At 43.0% G+C, this 22,971-nt stretch overlaps 1 protein-coding gene across 2 annotated transcripts in view; it reads left to right on the top strand.

Annotated features, from left to right (window-relative positions):
• MYPOP (Myb related transcription factor, partner of profilin) overlaps positions 1–22,125 on the top strand; it is a 44,017-nt gene extending 21,892 nt beyond the window's left edge. For both annotated transcript variants that reach the window (XM_075848428.1, XM_075848429.1), the window contains exons 2-3: positions 1,969–2,409; positions 20,598–22,125. In XM_075848428.1, the coding sequence (XP_075704543.1) occupies positions 2,004–2,409; positions 20,598–21,208 (1,017 nt within the window). In that variant the 5' untranslated portion in view covers positions 1,969–2,003 and the 3' untranslated portion in view covers positions 21,209–22,125. The remainder of the gene's footprint in view (positions 1–1,968; positions 2,410–20,597) is intronic.
• The last annotated feature ends 846 nt before the right edge of the window (positions 22,126–22,971 follow it).

Raw genomic sequence — 22,971 nt, 5'->3', positions numbered from 1 at the left:
ATCAACTGTAGCCTCTGGTGCCGATGTGTCCTCGCTTGTCCGACACGATGCAGGACCTGTGAGTGATGTCACAGCGTGATCTCTCGAGAACACGGCTGTGTCTGCACTGCCAGAAGCTGGGCGTTCTGAAGAGAAGTGGATGATACTTCTCGTCAGAAGGCCCAGCTAGTAAAAGTAGTAAAAACGCCCCGATGTACGCACATAATACACACCCACTTGGACTTTTGCAAGCCTCATTTGCATAAATACAAAAATGGTCATAACTTGGCCAAAAATGCTCGTTTTTTAAAAATAAAAACGTTACTGTAATCTACATTGCAGCGCCGATCACAGGCAATAGCAGATAGGAGTTCCAAAATCTGGTGACAGAGCCTCTTTAAACTCACAAGTGTCAGGAGTGATTGAGGAGAAGTTTAGAAAGTCACAAGTGTTAGGAGTGATTGTGGAGAAGTCTAGAAAGTCACAAGTGTCAGGAGTGATTGTGACTGAGGAGGAAGAACAAATGTCAGGAGTGATTGTGACTGAGGAGGAAGAGTCTATTAACTCACAAGTGTCAGGAGTTTTTGTCACTGAGGAGGAAGAGTCTAGGAACTCACAAGTGTCAGGAGTGATTGAGGAGAAGTCTAGAAAGTCACAAGTGTCAGGAGTGATTGTGACTACCAAGCCCAAGTGCACCCTACTTACATTACACCACAGACCTTCAAACTACCTGATCACCTTGCATGTAGCAACGCTTATACTCTAATCACATCAAGACCTGCGCTCGCAGTTCTGCTATTTCCACTTGGAATCTATTAACATTTTGCAGACAAACATCCTGGACTCCTGCTCATTGCCTGGTATAAACATACAAAACAGATAAAAACAAGGGGACATATACAAATACACCGAAAAAGGCCACACTTACAGGACACAGACAGGTCAGAAACGCTGATGAAGGAGAGTGAGCAGGTGCTTTAAATAATAATAGCCCCTCCCACTAGTCTTGAGGGGAGTGGCGTGTGTGGTGCATGTAAATAATAATAGCCACTCCCACTAGTCCTGAGGGGAGTGGCGTGTGTGGTGCATGGGATGTGTAGTGAGAAATAATAAATGCATAGTGTATGTGCAAGTGTAATACTATAAGTGAAGTATAGGGGGCAGTAATGAGAAGTGCCTCAATAGAAATAAATGGATAATGGGGTCGAATGTGTGAAACATGGAGGGATAGTGTGTACGTCATGAGGCACAACGTGTATAGCTGGGTAGAAGCCTATTTGTGACGCCTTGATAATTCATAGAGCGTGCTACCCTGCTTACTATGCCAAACAACAACACACCATGCTCTCCCAGCATCAAAGACCCGGCTGTGTCCATTTGTAAGTATGCCCTTTTTCGGTGTATCTGGTATAAACATAACAGAGATGTGCTGTACACATATGACTCAGCAGGGGGCAGCACAGATAAGTGAGGCTTTGGATGTAGGTGGAGACTTACCCTGTACCCAATAGCGCAGAACAAATGACCATCAAATGTGGCGAATGCAAATTATACGGCTAGAAGGCACCTCTGCACATTAGGATACAGACGTCCGTGCAAACCAGCACAAGGAGGCGACCTCTCCCTGCCAGCGCCCACAATCTTACCCTGCTTTACTGCCAAATTCACCGCAATAACTGTGCAACCACATAGTGGGGGCCGCCTCTGCGCTAACATGACCCCCGTGGAGGAGACTGTGCTGTTTCCAGTTATAGGTAACACCCAGCCTTAGACAAATAGGAGAAGAGCAGAACCAAGATAGAGGATATGTCCTCGCCTCCCAAGAAGATGACATTTGCGCTGACTGGCTGCCGCTTTGTTGTGTTAGTTTAGGACGGTGTCTGATGTGTGGAATGTTGGGTCCCCCAGGCTGCGGGTACTTGTTGCCTATGTTACTGTGCAGATGGATCAGTATAACCAGTTTAATCCCCTTTCTCCATTCTCATTTAGCCAAAACACTGGAGGCCATAGTGAACGCCCTCGCCATGTCTGGCGGAGACACGGAGGAGGTGACTCGCCTCCGTAAACCCAGGTTTTCTTATGAGGAGAACCAGATACTTATCAGAGAAGTGCGAGCCCATTACTCCATGCTGTATGGGGCACAGAGTCGACGCCTCAGCGTGGCGGAGCGACGCCGTGTTTGGGAGGGAATTGCTGCAAAGATTAATGCGATCACCAACTGGAAGCGAACGGCCCAGGAAGTTCAGAAACGCTGGAATGACTTCAAGAGACGGACCAAGGAGAAGTTGGCTCGTATCCCTCATTCCACTCAGAATGGAACAGCAGAGGATGTCCTCACAGCAGAGGAGGAAACCATCTTTGCCATCCTGGGGCCTGGGGTGGTGCCTGGGAGGGAGTCCTATCTTCATGGGACGCGGCTGGGAGCTATGGGTGAGCATTAGATTGCAGATACTCCTGGTACTCGTTGTGTTGTAGGACTCCAGAGTCTCTGCTCCAGATCTGTCTCCCGGCTGCTGTAGTTATAAATCATCTCATAAGACTCAGGTCAGTGATGTTATTATGGTCTCCTATATATTATAACCCTAATCTTCTCCTAACATGTAGCCCAGCGAACGTCATGCTCGTGGACCTTATAGTGACACTTTAGTTTTACACTCAGCTTATCTTTAGACAGGTTATAGATGAGCTAGATCTATAAAGGGTTTATGTGGAGCCGAAAAGTATTAGCAGTGTACTCGCTGCAGTTCGAGCATACACTCGCTAAGATACACTCCGGACCCCCGCCGCACTGATTAGGAGATATTAATAGTTTTTTATAGCGCGGGACCGGAGGTCTTCCTTCATGACGGCACGACTCTTGGTCATATGACCGGCCACGCTGTACTCCATGTAATCGCTGTACTACTACTACTCTTTGTACATAGAGTACAGCGAGGCCGGTCACATGACCAAGAGTCGTGTCATCATGAAGGAAGACCTCCGGTCCCGCGCCAGCTATTAATATCTCCTAATCAGCGCGGCGGGGGACCGGAATGTATCTTAGCGAGTGTATGCTCATACTGCATAGTAACTCAGTGTGCGTTCCTTCCGTGATACGTGTCATAAACATCCCCTCCTACACTGGGACAGGCACTTCTTCCTATCCCCTCACCACTCTGGGCTGTAATCCTGAGTCCTCCCCTCACCCTGCTGAAATGGTTCTTCTCAGTCACTGCAGCATGCTCTGTGACATCTTAGAGAAGATGCAGCAGAGAGCGCGACCGTGCACTGAGAGCGCGACCGTGCACTGAGAGCGCGTCCGTGCACTGAGAGAGCGTCCGTGCACTGAGAGAGCGTCCGTGCACTTAGGAGCAGAATGTCAGCACGTGGACACCATTGTGTTTTTTTTCAACATTCTGGGCTCATTAATATAATATATCTTTATAATGCTCAGGGCTTTTTCTGATGCAGAACTTTACATCCCCTGCTTATACCTAGCTACATGACAAAGTTCTGCTTCCTGCAGTGACCTCTACATGGAGCTGACGAAATACAGATATATACAGCTCCCATAGAGTTACATGATAACATTCTGCTGCCTGCAATTACCACTAGGGGGAGCTCACTACATACAGATATATACAGCTCCCATAGAGTTACATGATAACATTCTGCTCCCTGCAGTCACCACTAGAGGGAGCTCACTACATACAGATATATACAGCTCCCATAGAGATACATGATAACATTCTGCTCCCTGCAGTCACCACTAGAGGGAGCTCACTACATACAGATATATACAGCTCCAATAGGGTTACATGATAAGATTCTGCTTCCTGCAGTGACCTCTAGACGGAACTCACTACATACAGATATATACAAATCCCATAGAGTTACATGATAACATTCTACTGCCTGCAGTCACCAGTAGGGGTAGCCCAATACATACAGATATATAATATATGGACAAAAGGATTAGGACACCTTCACAAAACATCTACAGGAACTTTTATGACGTTCCATTATAAACCCATAGACATTAATATGGGGTTGTTCCCCCTTCGCAGTAAAACAGCTTCCACTCTTCTGTGGACTTTCTACAAGATTTTCGGGTGTCTAGATATTTTTGGCCATTTACCCAGAAGATCATTTTTGAGGTCTCACACTGATGTTCGGGGAGGGGGCCGGGCTCGTAATCTCCGTTCTAGTTCATCCCAAAGGTGTTGGATTAGGGTTGAGGCCAGGACTCTGTGCCAGTCAAGGTCTTCTGCACCAAACTTCCCCCAACCATGTCTTTATGAACCTTGTGCCCTCGGGTACAGTCATGAGGAACAGAAAAGGGCCAAAGTCCAAACTGTTCCCACAAAGTTGGAAGCTACATTTGTACAAAATGTCTTGGTGTTCTGAAGCATTAAGATTTTCCTTCAGTACAACTAAGGGCCGTCCTCTGAAAAGCGAGCCACATTATCCGTCCTCCACCAAACTTTACAGCTGGCACAATGCCGCCACGCAGGTAACGTTCACCAAACCAAGACTTATCCATCAGATCGCCAGATAGAGAATCATCACTCCACAGAACACGTTTCCGCTTTACAATAATATCACTCACAGGTGATGGTGGAATATCAAGGAGGGAAGAAATTTCCGGAACTGACTTGTTACAATGGTGGCGTCCTATTACAGGACCGCGCTGGAATTCAGTGATCTCTTTACAATGACCCATTCTTCCACTAATGTCTGTAACGTGACTGCCGGGCGAGTGCTGGATTTTATACACTTGTGGTAATGAGACTGAGGGAAACACCTGAATTAAATTATTAAGAAGAGGCCAATACTTTTCTCCATATACTGTATACAGCTCCCATAGAGTTACATCTTGAATCTTATCATGTATCTGTATGTAGTGAGCTCCCCCTAGTGGTGACTACAGGCAGCAGAATGTTATCATGTAACTAAGTAGGAGGTGTATATATCTTTATGTATTGATCTCCCCGTAGTGGTGACTACAGGCTGAAGAATGTTATCATATAACTCTATGGGCGCTGTATATATCTATATCTAATGAGCTCCTCCTAGTGCTTACTGTAGGCAGCAGAATGTTATTATGTAACTCTATGGGCGCTGTATGTATCTGTATGTTGTGAGCTCCACCTAGTGGTGGCTGCAGGCAGCAGAATGTTATCATGTACCTCTATGGGAGCTGTATATATCTATATCTAATGAGCTCCTCCTAGTGCTTACTGTAGGCAGCAGAATGTTATGTAACTCTATGGGCGCTGTATGTATCTGTATGTTGTGAGCTCCCCCTAGTGGTGGCTGCAGGCAGCATAATGTTATCATGTACCTCTATGGGAGCTGTATATATCAGTATGTAGTACGCCTCCCTAGTGGTGACTGCAGGCAGCAGAATATTATCATGTTTCTGTATCAGAGCCGCATATATCTGTATGTAGTAAGTTCCCCCTAGTGGTGGCTGCAGACAGCAGAATATTATTATGTAACTCTATGGGAGCTGTATATATCTGTATGTAGTGAGCTCCCCTAGTGGTGGCTGCAGGTAGAAGAATGTTATCATGTAACTCTACGGGAGTTGTATAAATCTGTATGTAGTGAGCCTGTAGATGTTTTGTGAAGGTGTCCTAATCCTTTTGTCCATATATTATATATCTGTATGTAGTGAGATCCCCCTACTGGTGACTGCAGGCATCAGAATTTTATCATGTAACTCTATGGGAGCTGTATATATCTGTATGTAGTGAGCTCACCTAGTGGTAACTGCAGGTAGCAAAATGTTATCTGTAACTCTATAGGAGCTGTATATATCTGCATGTAGTGAGCTCCTCCTAGTGGTGGCTGCAGGCAGCAGAATGTTATCATGTAATTCTATAGGAGCTGTATATATCTGTATGTAGTGAGGTCCCCCTAGTGGTGGCTGCAGGCAGCAGAATGTTATAATGTAACTCTATGGGAGCTGTATATATTTGTATGTAGTGCGCTCCCCCTAGTGGTGACTGCAGGCAGCAGAGTGTTACCATGTAATTCTATAGGAGCTGTATATATCTGTATGTAGTGAGCTCCCCCTAGTGGTGGCTGCAGGAAGCAGAATGCTATCATGTAATTCTATAGGAGCTGTATATATCTGTATGTAGTGAGGTCCCCCTAGTGGTGGCTGGAATGTTATCATGTAACTCTATGGGAGCTGTATATATTTTCATGTAGGTAGCTCCCCCTATTGATGACTGTAGGCAGCATTCTATCTTATCATGTAATGGAGCTATATATATATATATATATATATATATGTGTATATATATATATATATATACTTCTCAACATTGGAATTGCAACACGAAGAAGGACGAGCTGTTAGGTTATACAAATCGAGGAATAGCAGGTGTTGCTAAGATTCTCAAATTATCACATTTTCAAGCACCGAGCTCCAATCTGTGGCGCGTGGGGGTATAAAAGGCAGATTGAGAGCAAAGTATTTTAGTCATGTGAATTTTTCAAAATCTGATCGCGTGGTGTGTAATGATTGTGTGATGCCTTCTGTTCGTCGACGTGCCAGTTATCGCCACTTGTCGCAAACTGAGAGGGACACAATCCTTAAGCTTAGAAACCTTGGTTTATCAGCCCAGCAGATCGCTACGCGCATCGGCCGAGATGTCAGCGCTGTTTAACGTTGCAAGTCCCGGAAGTTGGGAGAACAACAACGTATTGGAATTACCGCAAGGTTTGAACCTCTGCATGGACGGATCTTCTAATCTCAAGAATTGCATGTAATGATCCATTCTGTAATGCAAGTGAATTTGGACGTCACATCCCACGCCTAGGGCGGCAACCAGTGTCCACACAAACTATTAGGTGTTTGCACCACATTGGGCTACGAGCCAGACATCCAGCTACAGCTGTTCCATTGACCACACGCCACCGCTCTCAAAGGCTATCCTGGTGCACAGCAAAACGGCAATGGAGGCTGGAATGGAGGTCTATCCTCTTCAGCTATGAGTCCCACTTTTGCCTCAGACACAATGATGGCCAGAGATTGGTCTGGCGACCACGTGGGCAACGCCATGAAGAGGCCTTCACAAGGTAACATCATGCCGGTCCTACTCCCGGGATTATGATGTGGGGTGGCATAATGTAGGGTAGCCGGACCCCTCTAGTCCTCATTTCAGGTACACTGACAGCTCGGCGTAACATTGATTTGGTGGTGGAACCAGTGGTACGGCCATTTCTCCAAAGTTTCCCAGAAGCCGTTTTCAATGGGACGACGCCAGGACGTATGTTGCTCGTGCTACTGTGAGCAGCCTGCGTGGCCTAAACGTGGTACCACGACCTGCAGCGTCTCTGGACTTGTCTCCCATTGGGCACATCTGGGACGTCATTGGTCGGCAAAAGCAACGGCCAGAAGCCAATCCTGATGATTTGTGGGCCCAAGTGCATTCAGCGTGGCAGAACAATCCTCAGACAACCAGTAATGACCTCAGTGATCGCTGCCAAGGCCTGGAAGTGCGGGGATTACTGCGTGTGGCGCTCACACTCCATACTGAGGAAGTCAAGTGGTTTCTAAAATTTTATTTCCATTTTTTTTATAATTATCAAATCATTACCATATCTATCCATCCTGGGATCTCCACAATTCTAAAACATTTCCTTCTTGGTGTTGCAATGTTGAGGAGTGTATATGTAGTGAGCTCCCCCTAGTGGTGGCTGCAGGCAGCAGAATGTTATCATGTAACTCTATGGGAGCTGTATTTATCTGTATGTTGTGAGCTCCCCCTAGTGGTGCCTGCAGGTAGCAGAATGTTATCCTGTAAATCTATGGGAGCTGTTTATATCTGTATGTAGTTAGCTCCCTCTTGTGGTGGCTGCAGGCAGCAGAATGTTATCATGTAACTCTATGGGAGCTGTATATATCTGTATGTAGTTAAATCCCCCTAGTGGTTACTTCAGGCAGCAGAATGTTATCATGTAACTCTATGGGAGCTGTATATATCTGTATGTAGTGAGCTCCCTCTAGTGGTGGCTGCAGGCAGCAGAATGTTATCATGTATCTCTATGGGAGCTGTATATATCTGTATGTAGTTAAATCCCCCTAGAGGTTACTTCAGGCAGCAGAATGTTATCATGTAACTCTATGGGAGCTTTATATATCTGCATTTAGTGAGCTCCCCCTTGTGGTGCCTGCATGTAGCAGAATGTTATCCTGTAAATCTATGGGAGCTGTTTATATCTGTATGTAGTGAGCTAGACTTAGTTGTGGCTGCAGGCAGTAAAATGTTATCAAAACTGTCTATGCAGGGGGTTTGTAGCTTTGTACCAGAAACATGGAGCCTTTCTTTCTTATACCAATACATTATGACATTAATCAGCACAGAATGTTGAACCTAAAAACAATCTTATGATATAAGTCGGAGCTTCACTTTAACCTCAGAGATTCATGTCCAGTTATTGATATATCCTTTGCAGGTGGGTTTTGATCCCACACAGCGACGACCATCGCCATCACTGGAATCTCATGGGTACTGCCCAGTGTACCCATAAAATCAAATCAGGAACTTGGCTGTAACACACAACTTTGCCCCCGCTGCAACTGCTTGTATCAGAGATAACACCGATCACAGCCGTTTAACTACTGATGCCACACTCAATAGTGACCATAGTATCTAAGAAGTTTGACAGAGGGAGGAGACCGGATTGCAGGCTGCCAATGGGACACCATGGCAGACGTGGACCTAACAAAAGCTATGAGACTATTAGGCCCAGATGCATTATGATTATTCCAAAGCATTTTATATGTGATCAAGTTATTGCGGTTTTGGGCTTCTTAGTGGTCCAAAAAATTGTTATATAAAGTTTCAATTGTCACTTACCTTTTAACAAACTTTGCATAAATTAATTGTACAAGTGAATATAACATACTGTGAAATATATCTTATTAGAGAAAATGGCCTATTTTTCCACTTACCAGGCTCCTCTACCCTCCCCCGGCCTTCTGCACTGACCATTTACTTTGATCAGCTCCACTGAGGGATCAGATTACAGCTGCTTATAGAAGTCTATGGAGAAAGGAGGGGGTGGAGGGAGCAGGAGCAGAGTGGAAAAGAGACACACAGAGACGCTGATGCAGCTTCTAGTAAGTCTTATATCTCATCTTAGTGCTGGATTTACATTTTCACTACTGAGTACTGCTGTATAAAGTCTTCTATGCTGCTGCAGCTTCTAGTAAGTGTTTTATTTTACCCCAGTGCTAGAGTCACAGCTACACTGCTCAGTACTGCTGTATAATGTCCTTTATGCTGCTGCTGTTTCTAGTAAATGTTCTATCTCACCCACTGCTCATTACTGCTGTATAAAGTTCCCCATGCTTCTGCAGCTTCTTGTAAGTGTTATATCTCACGCGAGTGCTGGATTCACAGCTACATTGCTTAGTACTGCTGTATAATCTCCTCCATGCTGCATCTTCTAGTAAGTCTTATAGCTCACTTTATTGCTGGATTTACATCTACACTGCTCATTACTTCTGTTGTCCTGTATGCTGCAGCTTCTATTAAATGTTCTATCTCACCCCAGTGCTGGATTCACAGCTACACTGCTTAGTACTGCTGTATGTTGCCCTCCATGCTGCTGCATCTTCTAGTAAGTCTTATATCTCACCCCAGTTCTGGATTCTCAGCTACACTGCTCATTACTGCTGTATAATCTCTTCCATGTTGCAGATTCTATAAATGTGATAGATAAAGACAGGGGAGCAGGATTCTCCTCTTCTGTGTGTGCAATGTATAGGAGAAATGATGGCCATTAGGCTCCACCCACTAGCGTAGAGAAAACTGAGAATTAGAGAGAGTCTGCAGAGGGGAAAACTGCTAAATAATGCAGAATACAAATCATATAATGGCCAGAAATAGTTTTATTCGTCGTGTACAGACATGACAGCTTATACTGAAAAGTCACCTGAAAAGTAAGGTATGCTTTTATAAAAAGAAGAAAAAGTCTAAATAAATGAACCCATTTATTCATTAGAGCTTATTTAGCTTTTTAAAGGAATTATCCGAATTGTAAATTTTTTTTTACAAACGGCTGCAAATGTCGTATTATGATTAAACAACCAGAACTCGCCTACTCTTTCCCCCGGTGATCCAGCGTTGCTGCTCCTGCATGTAAACAAACATCGGGAGGACCACCGGAGCTTCAAGGCTGGATCGCTGGGGGAAAGAATAGGTGAGTCCCACACAAACCAGCCGTATACAGCGACGGGGAAATAATAACGTTACATCGGCTGGAATGCAGCAATGAGAAAACAGGAAAAAATAATCTTTCTCCTTTAAGCGGTATTCCCATCTCAGACATTTATATGCCATTCATATAAGGTAACATCTAGTTATAGAACCTGACTACAGAGACGACTGTTTGTAGTCAGCAGCCCTGGTCATGTGAGGCTTTTTATTCTTATTCATATGTGAACATTTCAGTATCTGCTTCACACAGAATATAAAGATAAAGGAGATGAATTGACCACAAACACTGGACAATATTATAATACAAACTTCCTTACAGTAGACGCCGACGCAGGTGCAGTAGACGCAGGTGCAGTAGACGCAGGTGCAGTAGACGCAGGTGCAGTAGACGCCGGCGCAGCAGATCATGTGTTATGATAAAAACCTGGTTAAAGAACGTCTTGGGAGAAACTTCTTATGTACAACAATTGTCATCAATTCTATCACTCCAGAAGATAATGTACAATTGGGGAATACTGCACACATCCTACAACTTCTCTAAACCAGGCTGTCCCAACAAGAACCTGATACCTGCAGTGAAAAGCATGGTGGCAGAGATGGTTATGTGTCCACAGGACCAAAAGACCTGTGACAACCAGAGACCGCATTTCACAAGAACAAACTGATACATGCAACGTAAAGCATGGTGGTGGAGATAGTTATGTGGACCTGAAAACATAAGAATAACAGACAGAATTTCCCTAGAAGATCTGGATACCTTCAGTTTAAAGCATGGAGTGGAGTGGTTCAGGTTTGGCGCACACTCCTATTTGGCAGCACCCTTCTTATAGCGCCTCCTCCTGGCCTCAAGTGCAAGTAATTATTTATTCGTACACAAAATTTATGAATGGGGAAGAGGGGGAGGTAGACCTCCAGCTCACCGTTTAGTTGTGTCTGAGTACAGACAGCGCCCGGATTCCCGCGCGGCCAGCGGTAAACAACAGGAAGAAAAAACGACCAAGATCCAGCGCTGGGTGTGCGTTAAAAAGGAACTCCTGTTCCAATTTTATTGGTATAACAAAGATAAAAATAATAGAACTATATAGAGTAGTTCTGTGGCAGAGTACAGGAATGAATGTTAGGTGAAGGATAGCAGTAAGCCCTGTCCAAATGTGCCTACGCGTTTCTGACACGTCTGTGTCCTTATTCATGGCATGCATAGGTACTCTGAGTTCACTCCTGGCTTTTATTTCCGGTTTAATGTCATTTGGAGGGAAATTAAAGAACAGCTGTGTCCATGGCGATTGAGGAATCAAAAAAGCCGGTAAATGTATTAGCGGTTCTTATTGATTAATTGAGAATAGCTGAAGAAATTGGAATATATCCTGTATTTTAACAATGGACAGTGTTAAAGAAGTATTTGTGTAAACGAAATTCGTAAGGAATAAGTAATTGGTACTAAGATTAAAATGATCTCATATGAAAAGACGTGAACAATATTGAAAGGGAACCCAAAAAGATGGTAATGATTTTAGTAGAAAAAATAGTGAGAAGAGATGATTGTACTTTTTGTTTGATTATGATTGATGATATTTATCCAACCTATGGACTTTGTTTCTGATTTAGTATCATTTGGAAGGAAATTCATGATCAGCTGTGTCCATCGGGATTAGTAAATCAAAAAGCCGGTAAATGTATTAGCGGTTCTTATTGATTTATGGGGAATAACTGAAGAAATTAGATAATATCCTGTATTTTAACGAAAGACACTGTTAGAGGAGTATTTATGTCAAATAAATTCGTAAGGAATAAATGATTGATACGAAGATTAAAATTATTTCGTACAAAAAGACATGAGTAATATTTAAAGTGAACCCAGAAATAAGGTAATAATTCTAGTAGAAAAATAATAAGAAAAGATGATTGTACTTTTTGTTTGATTGTGGTTAATGATATTTATCATTGAGAAAATTGTATATTAATAGATAGTATATCATGGAAAAGACTCAGGATGTGAGGTCAGAGTACATGCAAAATGATGGGCTAGAGAGAGTAATGAAGTGTGGAAAAGAAACAGAAGATTAAAATTGGATTAAAAACATGAGTGTGTGTTACAGAGAACATTGAATTGTTAGGCATTTAAAACAAACAGAGTTTATAGATTTTCATGAACAAATTTTGTCTCAAATGGTGAAAAAGAAGTACAATGAATGGTATCACATTTGTAGGAAAAATCGAAATGACCTATGTTGTTATGTATAATGAAGAGCCGTGTAGACCTGAATATGTGATGTCAAATATACAAATGAGAATGTAATATATGTCAGTAAACCTATGTTAATGTGTGATAAAATCATGTGTGTGTGATTCTGATTATTATTCAAATGATATTTGTAGTGTAAAAGTGGCAGACTAGAAATATGTCGGCACCTGTAGATTTTTCAGGTTAGTTAATGACAGATATTAATTATGGATATATATATTCTTCCAGATCGTATATGAAAATTAGAGAAAATAAGAGGGTATGAATTTTATGGACTTTATTTAATAATGAAACATTAGTTCTCGTCTTAGATTAAGACCGTTGGGAAATCTGATTTTCAAACTGAAAATCCAAAATGCTTCTCTGTCCAATAATAGTTGTTTTTTGTTTCCACCTCTTATGGAACAAATTGCTTTTTCAATGGCATATACCCTGAAGGTTTTAGTGGACCTGTCATGACTAGTGATAAAATGCCTAGCCGCATTCAAGATACTGATGATGTTAGGGTTCCTAATATATCCTAGGTGCTCTAGAACTCTGGTTTTTAATTTCCTGGTTGTACAAGCCACATATTTGAGGTTGCAGTCTGTGCATTGATAATGTATGTAACGTGGTCACTGTTACAATTAATGTAAGATTTGATAGGGAAACTGTTGGTCCCATGAGAATCTTTAACCCCTTCAGGACCAAGCTCATTTTGGCCTTCAGGACCAGACCCATTTTTTCAAATCTGACATATTTCACTTTATGTGGTAATAACTCCGGAACGCTTTTACCTATCAAAGCGATTCTGAGATTGTTTTCTCGTGACACATTGGACTTTATGATAGTGGAAAAATGTGGTCGATAAATTCAATATTTACCAGTGAAAAACACCAAAATTTGGTGAAAAATTGCAAAAATTAGCATTTTTCTAAATGTAAATGTATCTGCTTGTAAGACAGGCCGTTATACCACACAAAATTGTTGCTAATTAACATCCCCCATATGTCTACTTTAGATTGGCATCGTTTTTTGAACATCCTTTTATTTTTCTAGGACGTTACAAGGCTTAGAGCTTTAGCAGCAATTTCTCACATTTTCAAGAAAATTTCAAAAGGCTATTTTTACAGGGGCCAGTTCAGTTGTGAAGCGGCTTTTAGGGCCTTATATGTTAGAAACCGCCAAAAAGTCACCCCATTTTAAAATCTTCACCCCTCAAAGTATTCAAAACAGCATTTAGAAAGTTTCTTAACCCTTTAAACGTTTCACAGGAATAAAAGCAACGTAGAGGTGAAATTTTCAAATTTCATTTTTTTTTGCAGAAATTCATTTTTATTCTATTTTTTTTGTAACACAGAAGTTTTTACCAGAGAAACGCAACTCAATATTTATTGCCCAGATTCTGCAGTTTTTAGAAATATCCCACATGTGGCCCTAGTGTGGTAATGGACTGAAGCACCGGCCTCAGAAGCAAAGGAGCACCCAGTGGATTTTGGGCCTCCTTTTTATTAGAAAATATTTTAGGCACCATGTCAGGTTTCAAGGGCTCTTTCGGTGCCAAAACAGTGGAAATCCACCAAAAGTGACCCCATTTGGGAAACTACACCCCTTGAGGAAATTATCTAGGGGTATAGTGAGCATTTTTACCCCACAGGTTTTTTGCAGAAATTATTGGAAGTAGGCCGTGAAAATAAAAATCGTCATTCTTTCAAAGATTATGTAGGTTTAGCTAATTTTTTCTAATTTCCACAAGGACTAAAGGAGAAAAAGCACCACAACATTTGTAAAGCAATTTCTCCCGAGTAAAACAATACCCCAAATGTGGTTATAAACGGATGTTTGGACACACGGCGGAGCTTAGAAGGGAAAGAGCGCCATTTGGCTTTTGGAGCTCAAATTTAGCAGGAATGGTTTGCGCAGGCCATGTCGCATTTGCAAAGCCCCTGAGGTACCAAAACAGTGAAAACGCCAAAAAAGTGACTCCATTGAGAAAACTACACCCCTTGAGGAATCCATCTAGGGGTGTAGTGAGCATTTTGCCCCCACAGGTGTTTCATAGATTTTATTAGAATTGGGCAGTGAAAATAAAAAAAATCCTTTTTCTTCAATAAGACGTAGCTTTAGCTCCAAATTTTTAATTTTCTCAACAAATAAAGGAAAAAAAGAACCCCAACGCTTGTAAAGCAACTTCTCTGGAGTACGGCAATACCCCACACGTGGTCGTAAAATGCTGTTTGGGCACACGGCAGGGCTCAGAAGGGAAGGAGCGCCATTTGCTTTTGGTGTACAGATTTTGCTGCATTTGGTTTCTGGTCGCTATGTTGCATTTGCAAAGTCCCTGTGGGACCAAAACAGTGGATCCCCCCCAGAAGTGACCCCATTTTGGAAACAACACCCTCAAGGTATTCACCTAGGGGTGTAGTGAGCATGTTAACCCCACAGGTGTTTTGCAGAAATTCGTGTGCACACGATGTGGGAGAATGAAAATGGGAATTTTTCCTTAGATACGCCAATATGTGGTGCCCGGCTTGTGCCACCATAACAAGACAGCTCTCAATTATTATGCGGTGTTTCCCTGTTTTAGAATCACCCTACATGTGGCCCTAATCTTTTGCCTGGACATTCGACAGGGCTCAGGAGTGAAAGAGTACCATGTAAAATTGAGGCCTAATTTGGCGACTTATAAAGTATTGGTTCACAATTGCAGAGGCTTTGATGTGAAATAATAAAAGAAACCCCTGAGAAGTGACCCCATTTTGGAAACTGCACCCCTCAAGGCATGTATTAAGAGGTGTAGTGAGCATTTTCACCCCACAGGTCTTTTCCATAAATGATTGCGCTGCGGAAGGTACAAATTAAAATGTTCCCTAGATATGCCAATTCAGTGTCAAATATGTCATGACCAGCTTGTGCCACTTTTTTTTTTATATACACCGTTCACCGTACGTTATAAACTACATGTTACCTTTATTCTGCGGATCAGTACGATTCCGGCGATACCAAATTTATAGAACTTTTTTATAACTTTTTGCACAATAAAATTACTTTTGGAAAGAGAATGTATTTCTTCTGTCGCAATGTTGCGAGAGCCATAACTTTTACATTTTTTCATCGATGGAGCTGTATGAGGGTTTGTTTTTTGCGAGACGAGGTATAGATTTTATCGGTACTTTTACTCAGTATTTTTGGATACATGCGACTTTTTGATCACTTTTTATTTCAATTTTTGGAAGACCGTGACCAAAAAAACAGTAATTATGGCAGTGTTTTTGAGTTGTTTTTTTACGGCGTTCACTGCGCTGGATAAATAACATAATATTTTTATAGTTCAGGTCGTTACGGTCGCTGCGATACCAAATATGTATGGCTTTATTATTTTTTTCAATAATAAATGACTTGATAAGGGAAAAGGGCGATTGTGTTTTGTGTTATTATTTGAAACTTTTATTGTATGTTTTCCAACTTTTATTTTTACTTTTTTGACACTTTTTTTGACACTTTTCTTTAGTCCCACTAGGGGACTTGAATGTCCAACTGTTTGTTTGATGTTCTAATACATTGCACTACCTATGTAGTGCAATGTATTGGAACTGTCAGTTGTTCACTGACAGCAAGCCGATCAGGCTCCGCCTCTGGGCGGGGCCTAATCAGCTTACGTAATGGCAGACAGGAGTCCATTGTTAGGGCTCCTGTTGCCATGGTAGCAGTCGCCAGCCTTGCCATCGCATGGCAAGGCTGCCGATTTTCTACAAACCTCTAGGATGCAGCGATCACAATGGATCGCTGCATCGAAGGGGTTAAGGCCAGGAATCGGAGCTAGCTCCGGTTCCTGGCGATAGATCGGGGTGTCCGCTGTTACATACAGCGGACACCCACTGCTGATGACGCCGGCTCAGCTCTTGAGCCGGAAGCTGAGCCGGCGCCATCTTGCCGATGTTACCGGAAGCCTCCTGGGCCCCGCCGACGACGGGGCATAGGAGGATTCCGTTACAGGCTGATCGGGAGGTAAGCATTAGCCCTCCGATCGCCTTTGCAGCCACCGGCAACCCAGCGATCACGTTGCATGGGTGCCGGTGGCTATAAACTCCTCACATGCTGCAATCTCTATTGAACGCAGCATGTGAGGGGTTAATCGGTCGGATCGGAGGCTAGCTCCGGTCCTGGCCGATACCTTAGGGTGCCAGCTGTAACATACAGCTGTCACCCGGCGGTGATGTCGCTGGCTCAGCTCCTGAGCCAGCTTCATCTCCATGACGTACATTTACGTGAAAAGGCGGTAAGCCACCGATTTTAATGACGTATATATACGTGATCCGGCGGGAAGGGGTTAAAGATTTTGGTGGCTTGGGCAAAGTAGCATGTTTTGCAGGGATGTGAACCACACTTGAAAAAAACTTTTGTGGTGTAACCAGGTAGGTTTTGTGTTTTTCGATGAGAATAAAGAAGGGGATAATGTATTCCCTAGTGTGGGTGCCCTCTGTGAAACTATGCGATACCTATCCTTGAGGATTTTGTTTAATTTGTCATCCTCAAAGGATGGGAAGGTATCTCTGTATAATATTTTTGATTTCTGTGAATTGATTGCTGTATTCTAATATTAGAGTTGGTTTTACGGGGTTGTCTCCTCCTTGTGCTTCATTAGTGATGTTGAAGCTTGTGTTTGTGTGGTTGTTTTTGTTTTTATTTTTGTAGAGTAAAAGTTCCCTTGGTTTCATGTCTACTATTGCCTTTGCTCTGTTTAATGTCCACTGTTTATTATCCAGAACTTCAATACAGTAAGACTGTAGTTTTGGTGTATATGTGCTGTATTTTTTCCACTTGAATGGGTATCGCATAGTTTCACGGAGGGCACCCACACTAGGGAATACATTATCCCCTTCTTTATTCTCATCGAAAAACACAAAACCTACCTGGTTACACCACAAAGGTTTTTTCAAGTGTGGTTCACATCCCTGCAAAACATGCTACTTTGCCCAAGCCACCAAAATCTTTAAAGATTCTCATGGGACCAACAGTTTCCCTATCAAATCTTACATTAATTGTAACAGTGACCACGTTACATACATTATCAATGCACAGACTGCAACCTCAAATATGTGGCTTGTACAACCAGGAAATTAAAAACCAGAGTTCTAGAGCACCTAGGATATATTAGGAACCCTAACATCATCAGTATCTTGAATGCGGCTAGGCATTTTATCACTAGTCATGACAGGTCCACTAAAACCTTCAGGGTATATGCCATTGAAAAAGCAATTTGTTCCATAAGAGGTGGAAACAAAAAACAACTATTATTGGACAGAGAAGCATTTTGGATTTTCAGTTTGAAAATCAGATTTCCCAACGGTCTTAATCTAAGACGAGAACTAATGTTTCATTATTAAATAAAGTCCATAAAATTCATACCCTCTTATTTTCTCTAATTTTCATATACGATCTGGAAGAATATATATATCCATAATTAATATCTGTCATTAACTAACCTGAAAAATCTACAGGTGCCGACATATTTCTAGTCTGCCACTTTTACACTACAAATATCATTAACCACAATCAAACAAAAAGTACAATCATCTTTTCTTATTATTTTTCTACTAGAATTATTACCTTATTTCTGGGTTCACTTTAAATATTACTCATGTCTTTTTGTACGAAATAATTTTAATCTTCGTATCAATCATTTATTCCTTACGAATTTATTTGACATAAATACTCCTCTAACAGTGTCTTTCGTTAAAATACAGGATATTATCTAATTTCTTCAGTTATTCCCCATAAATCAATAAGAACCGCTAATACATTTACCGGCTTTTTGATTTACTAATCCCGATGGACACAGCTGATCATGAATTTCCTTCCAAATGATACTAAATCAGAAACAAAGTCCATAGGTTGGATAAATATCATCAATCATAATCAAACAAAAAGTACAATCATCTCTTCTCACTATTTTTTCTTCTAAAATCATTACCATCTTTTTGGGTTCCCTTTCAATATTGTTCACGTCTTTTCATATGAGATCATTTTAATCTTAGTACCAATTACTTATTCCTTACGAATTTCGTTTACACAAATACTTCTTTAACACTGTCCATTGTTAAAATACAGGATATATTCCAATTTCTTCAGCTATTCTCAATTAATCAATAAGAACCGCTAATACATTTACCGGCTTTTTTGATTCCTCAATCGCCATGGACACAGCTGTTCTTTAATTTCCCTCCAAATGACATTAAACCGGAAATAAAAGCCAGGAGTGAACTCAGAGTACCTATGCATGCCATGAATAAGGACACAGACGTGTCAGAAACGCGTAGGCACATTTGGACAGGGCTTACTGCTATCCTTCACCTAACATTCATTCCTGTACTCTGCCACAGAACTACTCTATATAGTTCTATTATTTTTATCTTTGTTATACCAATAAAATTGGAACAGGAGTTCCTTTTTAACGCACACCCAGCGCTGGATCTTGGTCCTGTTTTTTCTTCCTAATTATTTATTCGATCTGTTTGTTGTTGCTGCGTCTCTGGGCTCGAGCTGGATTTCTCTGTGTTCAGACCCAGCAATTACTTTCCACTACGTTTATGGTCTTCAGTAATGGAATTATTCCTGCTTGTCAGGTTAGTTTCTTTGTTTGACCCGGGTTCTTCTTGCTTTAGTGTGGAGTGGATATTATCCTGCAGGGTTTGTTACGTGCTTTCTGGTTTACCTTTTACTTTTCAGGTACCTTTCTACTTGTACTGCGAATCAGCAGCTGCTCAGGGTCATCCTGATATTTTTTAGCTTCTAACATCGCTGATTGTGGGATCACTCAGTGCGGCAGTCCCGCTGCAGGTAGGGCTCTATAGTTAAGGTGGACTTAGGGTACGTTCACACAGAGTTTTTTGCAGGCTGAAATTCTGCCTCAAAATTCTGTCTGGAATTTTGAGGCAGATTTTGATCTGCCTGCACGCTGTTTTTCGCTGTGTTTTTCGCCTGCGGCCATTAAGCAAAAAACGCTTTCTCTTCTTCCCATTGATGTCAATGGTAGGTAAGAGACGTAAACACCCGACCATAGGGCATGTCGCTTCATTTTCCCGCGCGCCAGTTTTACTGCTCGCGGGAAAAAACGCCTCCCATTGAAATCAATGGAAGGCGTTAACAGGTTTTTTGACGCATTTTCCGACCCGGTTTCCGCATCAAAAAACTCTGTAGGAACAGGGCCTTAGGCTTTGTACGGCAGACCTCAGGTTGCTTACAGGGTAGCTTGCACCAAATCTGACTGCAATACCTTTAATAGTTTAATGGTACCGTGACATCGCCATCATAGAATGCACCAGGAAGTCTTCATTGTACCAGTGGCTGCTGGAGGAGATTGTGAGACAATATGTCAGAAGATAAAAGCTCAACAGAGAATGGACCTTGTAACAGGACAACGACCCTGAACATCCCAGCAACTCCACCCAGCAATGTCTGAAGAAAGAAAAAGAATGGCCGAGTCCCCGCACAGATGTAAATCTCTTGGAGATGCTGCATATTATTTTACAATCAGTTTGTTCTCTTTGTCTTTCTATTCTTCGACTAAGGCCCCATGCACACGAACGTGCTTTTGCGGCCGCAATTTCCCCAAAAATCCACGGGAGAATTGCGGCCCCATTCATTCCTATGGGCCCATGCACACAACCGTGGTTTCCACGGTCCGTCCATGGCCCAAGAGCCTGGACCGGAGAAAGAACGGACATGTCTTATTACGACCGCGATCCAGGATCATAGAAAATAATGGACGCGGCCATGTGCACGGCCCTCGATTTGCGGGTGACACTCCGCGGCCGGCCGACCGACCCTAAAATCATGGCCGTGCACATGGCTATGGTCGTGTGCATGAGGCCTAAGAATCAGATACTGATGTGTTCACATTTGGGAAAACAAAACTTTGATTAGTGCGCCGGGTTAATTGCAGAGCTTGGCTGATCACATATCCTATCTGAATATGTAAATATGAGATCACAGCAGAGAAGCGTTACCACAGACACCGCAGCTCACCCAACGCCACCAACACCAATCACTTCATGACCTGCATTCAGCCCAAGCCACAAGGGCCTCGTATTGAATGAGATTTAGTTATTTTGGTGCCAACTTTTCATCTTGTTTAAACTGAACACAACTAACACAATATCTCTTCTTATCCACAGACTTAAATCTCCCTGGCCCTGGCTCGTCTAGTGCAGAAAACTCTCTCAGTGGTCCTTGCTGCCCCCCGGAGCCTCCGCTGCTGCTTCATCCTAAGGAATCCGCTTCCTCAACACCTCAACTTCACATCGTCCAATTGCCCCAGCTGAGCCCTTCACCAGATCCCTCAGATGGGGATTCTCCAGAACAGATGCCCCCAGGTTCTGGTTCTCCTCTGCTTGTTCCCGGTGGTATCACTCAGCACTACGACCCAACAGTTGCTATGCTGAGAGCCCAGCAGGAAACAGCCGAGGCTATACGGCACCTTACCTATACCCTGCGGCAGAGTATGGACCGCTTGACCAATGTCCTGGCCACGCTGTTGCCTCTTATACCTCCCCAGCCAGCGTCACCTGCTGCCCCTTCAGCCCTTATTGAGCCTGTTTACTTTCCCACAAAGACAGAGCCAGAGTCTGAACCCTGTTCTGTGACTTATGAGGCCCATGAAGACGAAGGTGCCCAGGATACTACAGACGAGCAGCCGCCCCCTCCATCCTCCCCACCTCCCAACAAAAGGAAGAGATTTTCCTACTTGACCCCACGTAAGCGCAGGGGCCGCTGGAAAAATGTATAAATGAGGATGAACTGAGGAGGCATAGAGCTTCAGGATTCTTTCCCGGTGACTTTACCCTGATAAAAAAAAACACTGAAATCTTCCTGTGGGGTGCCACATATTGTTTGTGAGTTTAAAATGGGACTCCCACAATCCTCTTGTAGTAGGAATTGTTGGGCATACGTGCAGTGATCCCTCTGAGCTGTGCGCTCCAGAAAGGGTTAAAACCTCTTACGAATGATGTCAATGAGACCAATAACAGCCGTGCCTGTCGCCAAGGTTTGGCATTTTAACTCTTTATCATTTTGAGAGTGCACATCTTAGAGGGAACGGGGGATAAGTGTAGGACAAGTGCAACTATCAAGGACCTCAGCCTAAACCACAAGCTCCTCTGCTACTGCTCACAGAAGGTGATGAAGGGATTTTGGAGCTTCGAACCCTTCTGCTGGCCCTTATTGGGTGACTGAGGAGTTTCCTGTAAACATGGGTTCTCCATGATGACTTGTAGCTGGGTGACGTCTTTGTTGGTTTACCGCCCCCTGGAGGCGGATTCTTGATGAAGCGCACTTGTACCGTGATTATTAGCTGGGGTTGGCCTCTAGTGTCATCAGCAGATTCCATGTATCATGGTGACTGCTGGGTGCAGAGGATGGATATGATAGGGGACTGCAGGGTAGGTGGGGACCTGATAGTGTGCTAGGTCTGAAGCCGTCCGTCCAGGAGTTTCCTGTTGCTCTCAGGTTTTTATATGGCAACGTTCTATATTGTACGTGACGGAATCCTCTACATACATGTGGCTATAGACCAGAAAGCAATATATATGTATATATACGGATGCATCCTCTAGATGGTTTCCCTGCCTCGTTATGTTAATTAGACAGATGGACGCGTTGATACTGTATGTAAATAACCACATATTAAAAGCTTCTGATTCCTAACATGTCGTCTTCATTAAAGAGCAACGGAAGACGTGAGCAGCAGTGTAATGCACCAGGTGACATGGACTCTTATACCTGAAAATGAAGACATAAAGCCAAGTGAGGAGGCGACTTCAGGTGAAGAAAGTGCAGGATAAAGGGCCGGAGTTCATGTGCGCATAGTGCATAGACCACGGTAAGCAGAGTCCATAGAAGATCCCTCTCCACGGCCTGAAATAGCTGATACCAGAAGACAATAGATTGAGCTCACCAACCTCTCCCGAGCTGGATGTGGCTGATAACAGGAAACTGAATTGAATTCATCATTTTGGCAGCCATTTTTGCAACAGTGACCATAGAAATTGGTTGCTGCTGTTGAATTCACTTCTCAGGAACTGATTGACCTCGCTGACAGAATGCGAGATGGACGACCAGATCCTCACTATTCACTATTCTGCTCAATTGTGTAAAAGAAGGAGGTAGCAGAGCTGAAGCTGGTTCAGAGACTTCAAGCAAACTTATAGATGAAATGGGTAGTGTCACGGGGCCCGCCGAGGAAGGAGACTGTCACAGGGCCAACAGAGGATGGTGTGGACCCTGCATGTTGCCAACAGATTTAGCGTATAACTAAACTGGGGAGTGGAGTCTAAGGGATTGCGAGGTTTTCACCCTTTAACCTCCGTAAGGAGATGTGGACTCGGTTGCTAGAATCCCCCAAATCTTCGTTGGCAAAAGCTGACGTGAACAAGCAAAGTTTAAAAAACAGCAGACTAGGTGCAGTGTCCATACTAGCAAAGGTCAGGGCAGGTGTCAGACGGTTGTCACAAAAAACAGGCAAAAGGTCAGGACAGGCAGCAGCCGTGTCAC

This window comes from Rhinoderma darwinii, unplaced genomic scaffold (assembly GCF_050947455.1).
Source record: "Rhinoderma darwinii isolate aRhiDar2 unplaced genomic scaffold, aRhiDar2.hap1 Scaffold_40, whole genome shotgun sequence".
Classification (NCBI taxonomy): Eukaryota; Metazoa; Chordata; class Amphibia; order Anura; family Rhinodermatidae; genus Rhinoderma; species Rhinoderma darwinii.
The sequence above is the reverse complement of the archived record's forward strand: the minus strand, read 5'-3'. Positions and strand labels throughout refer to the sequence as shown.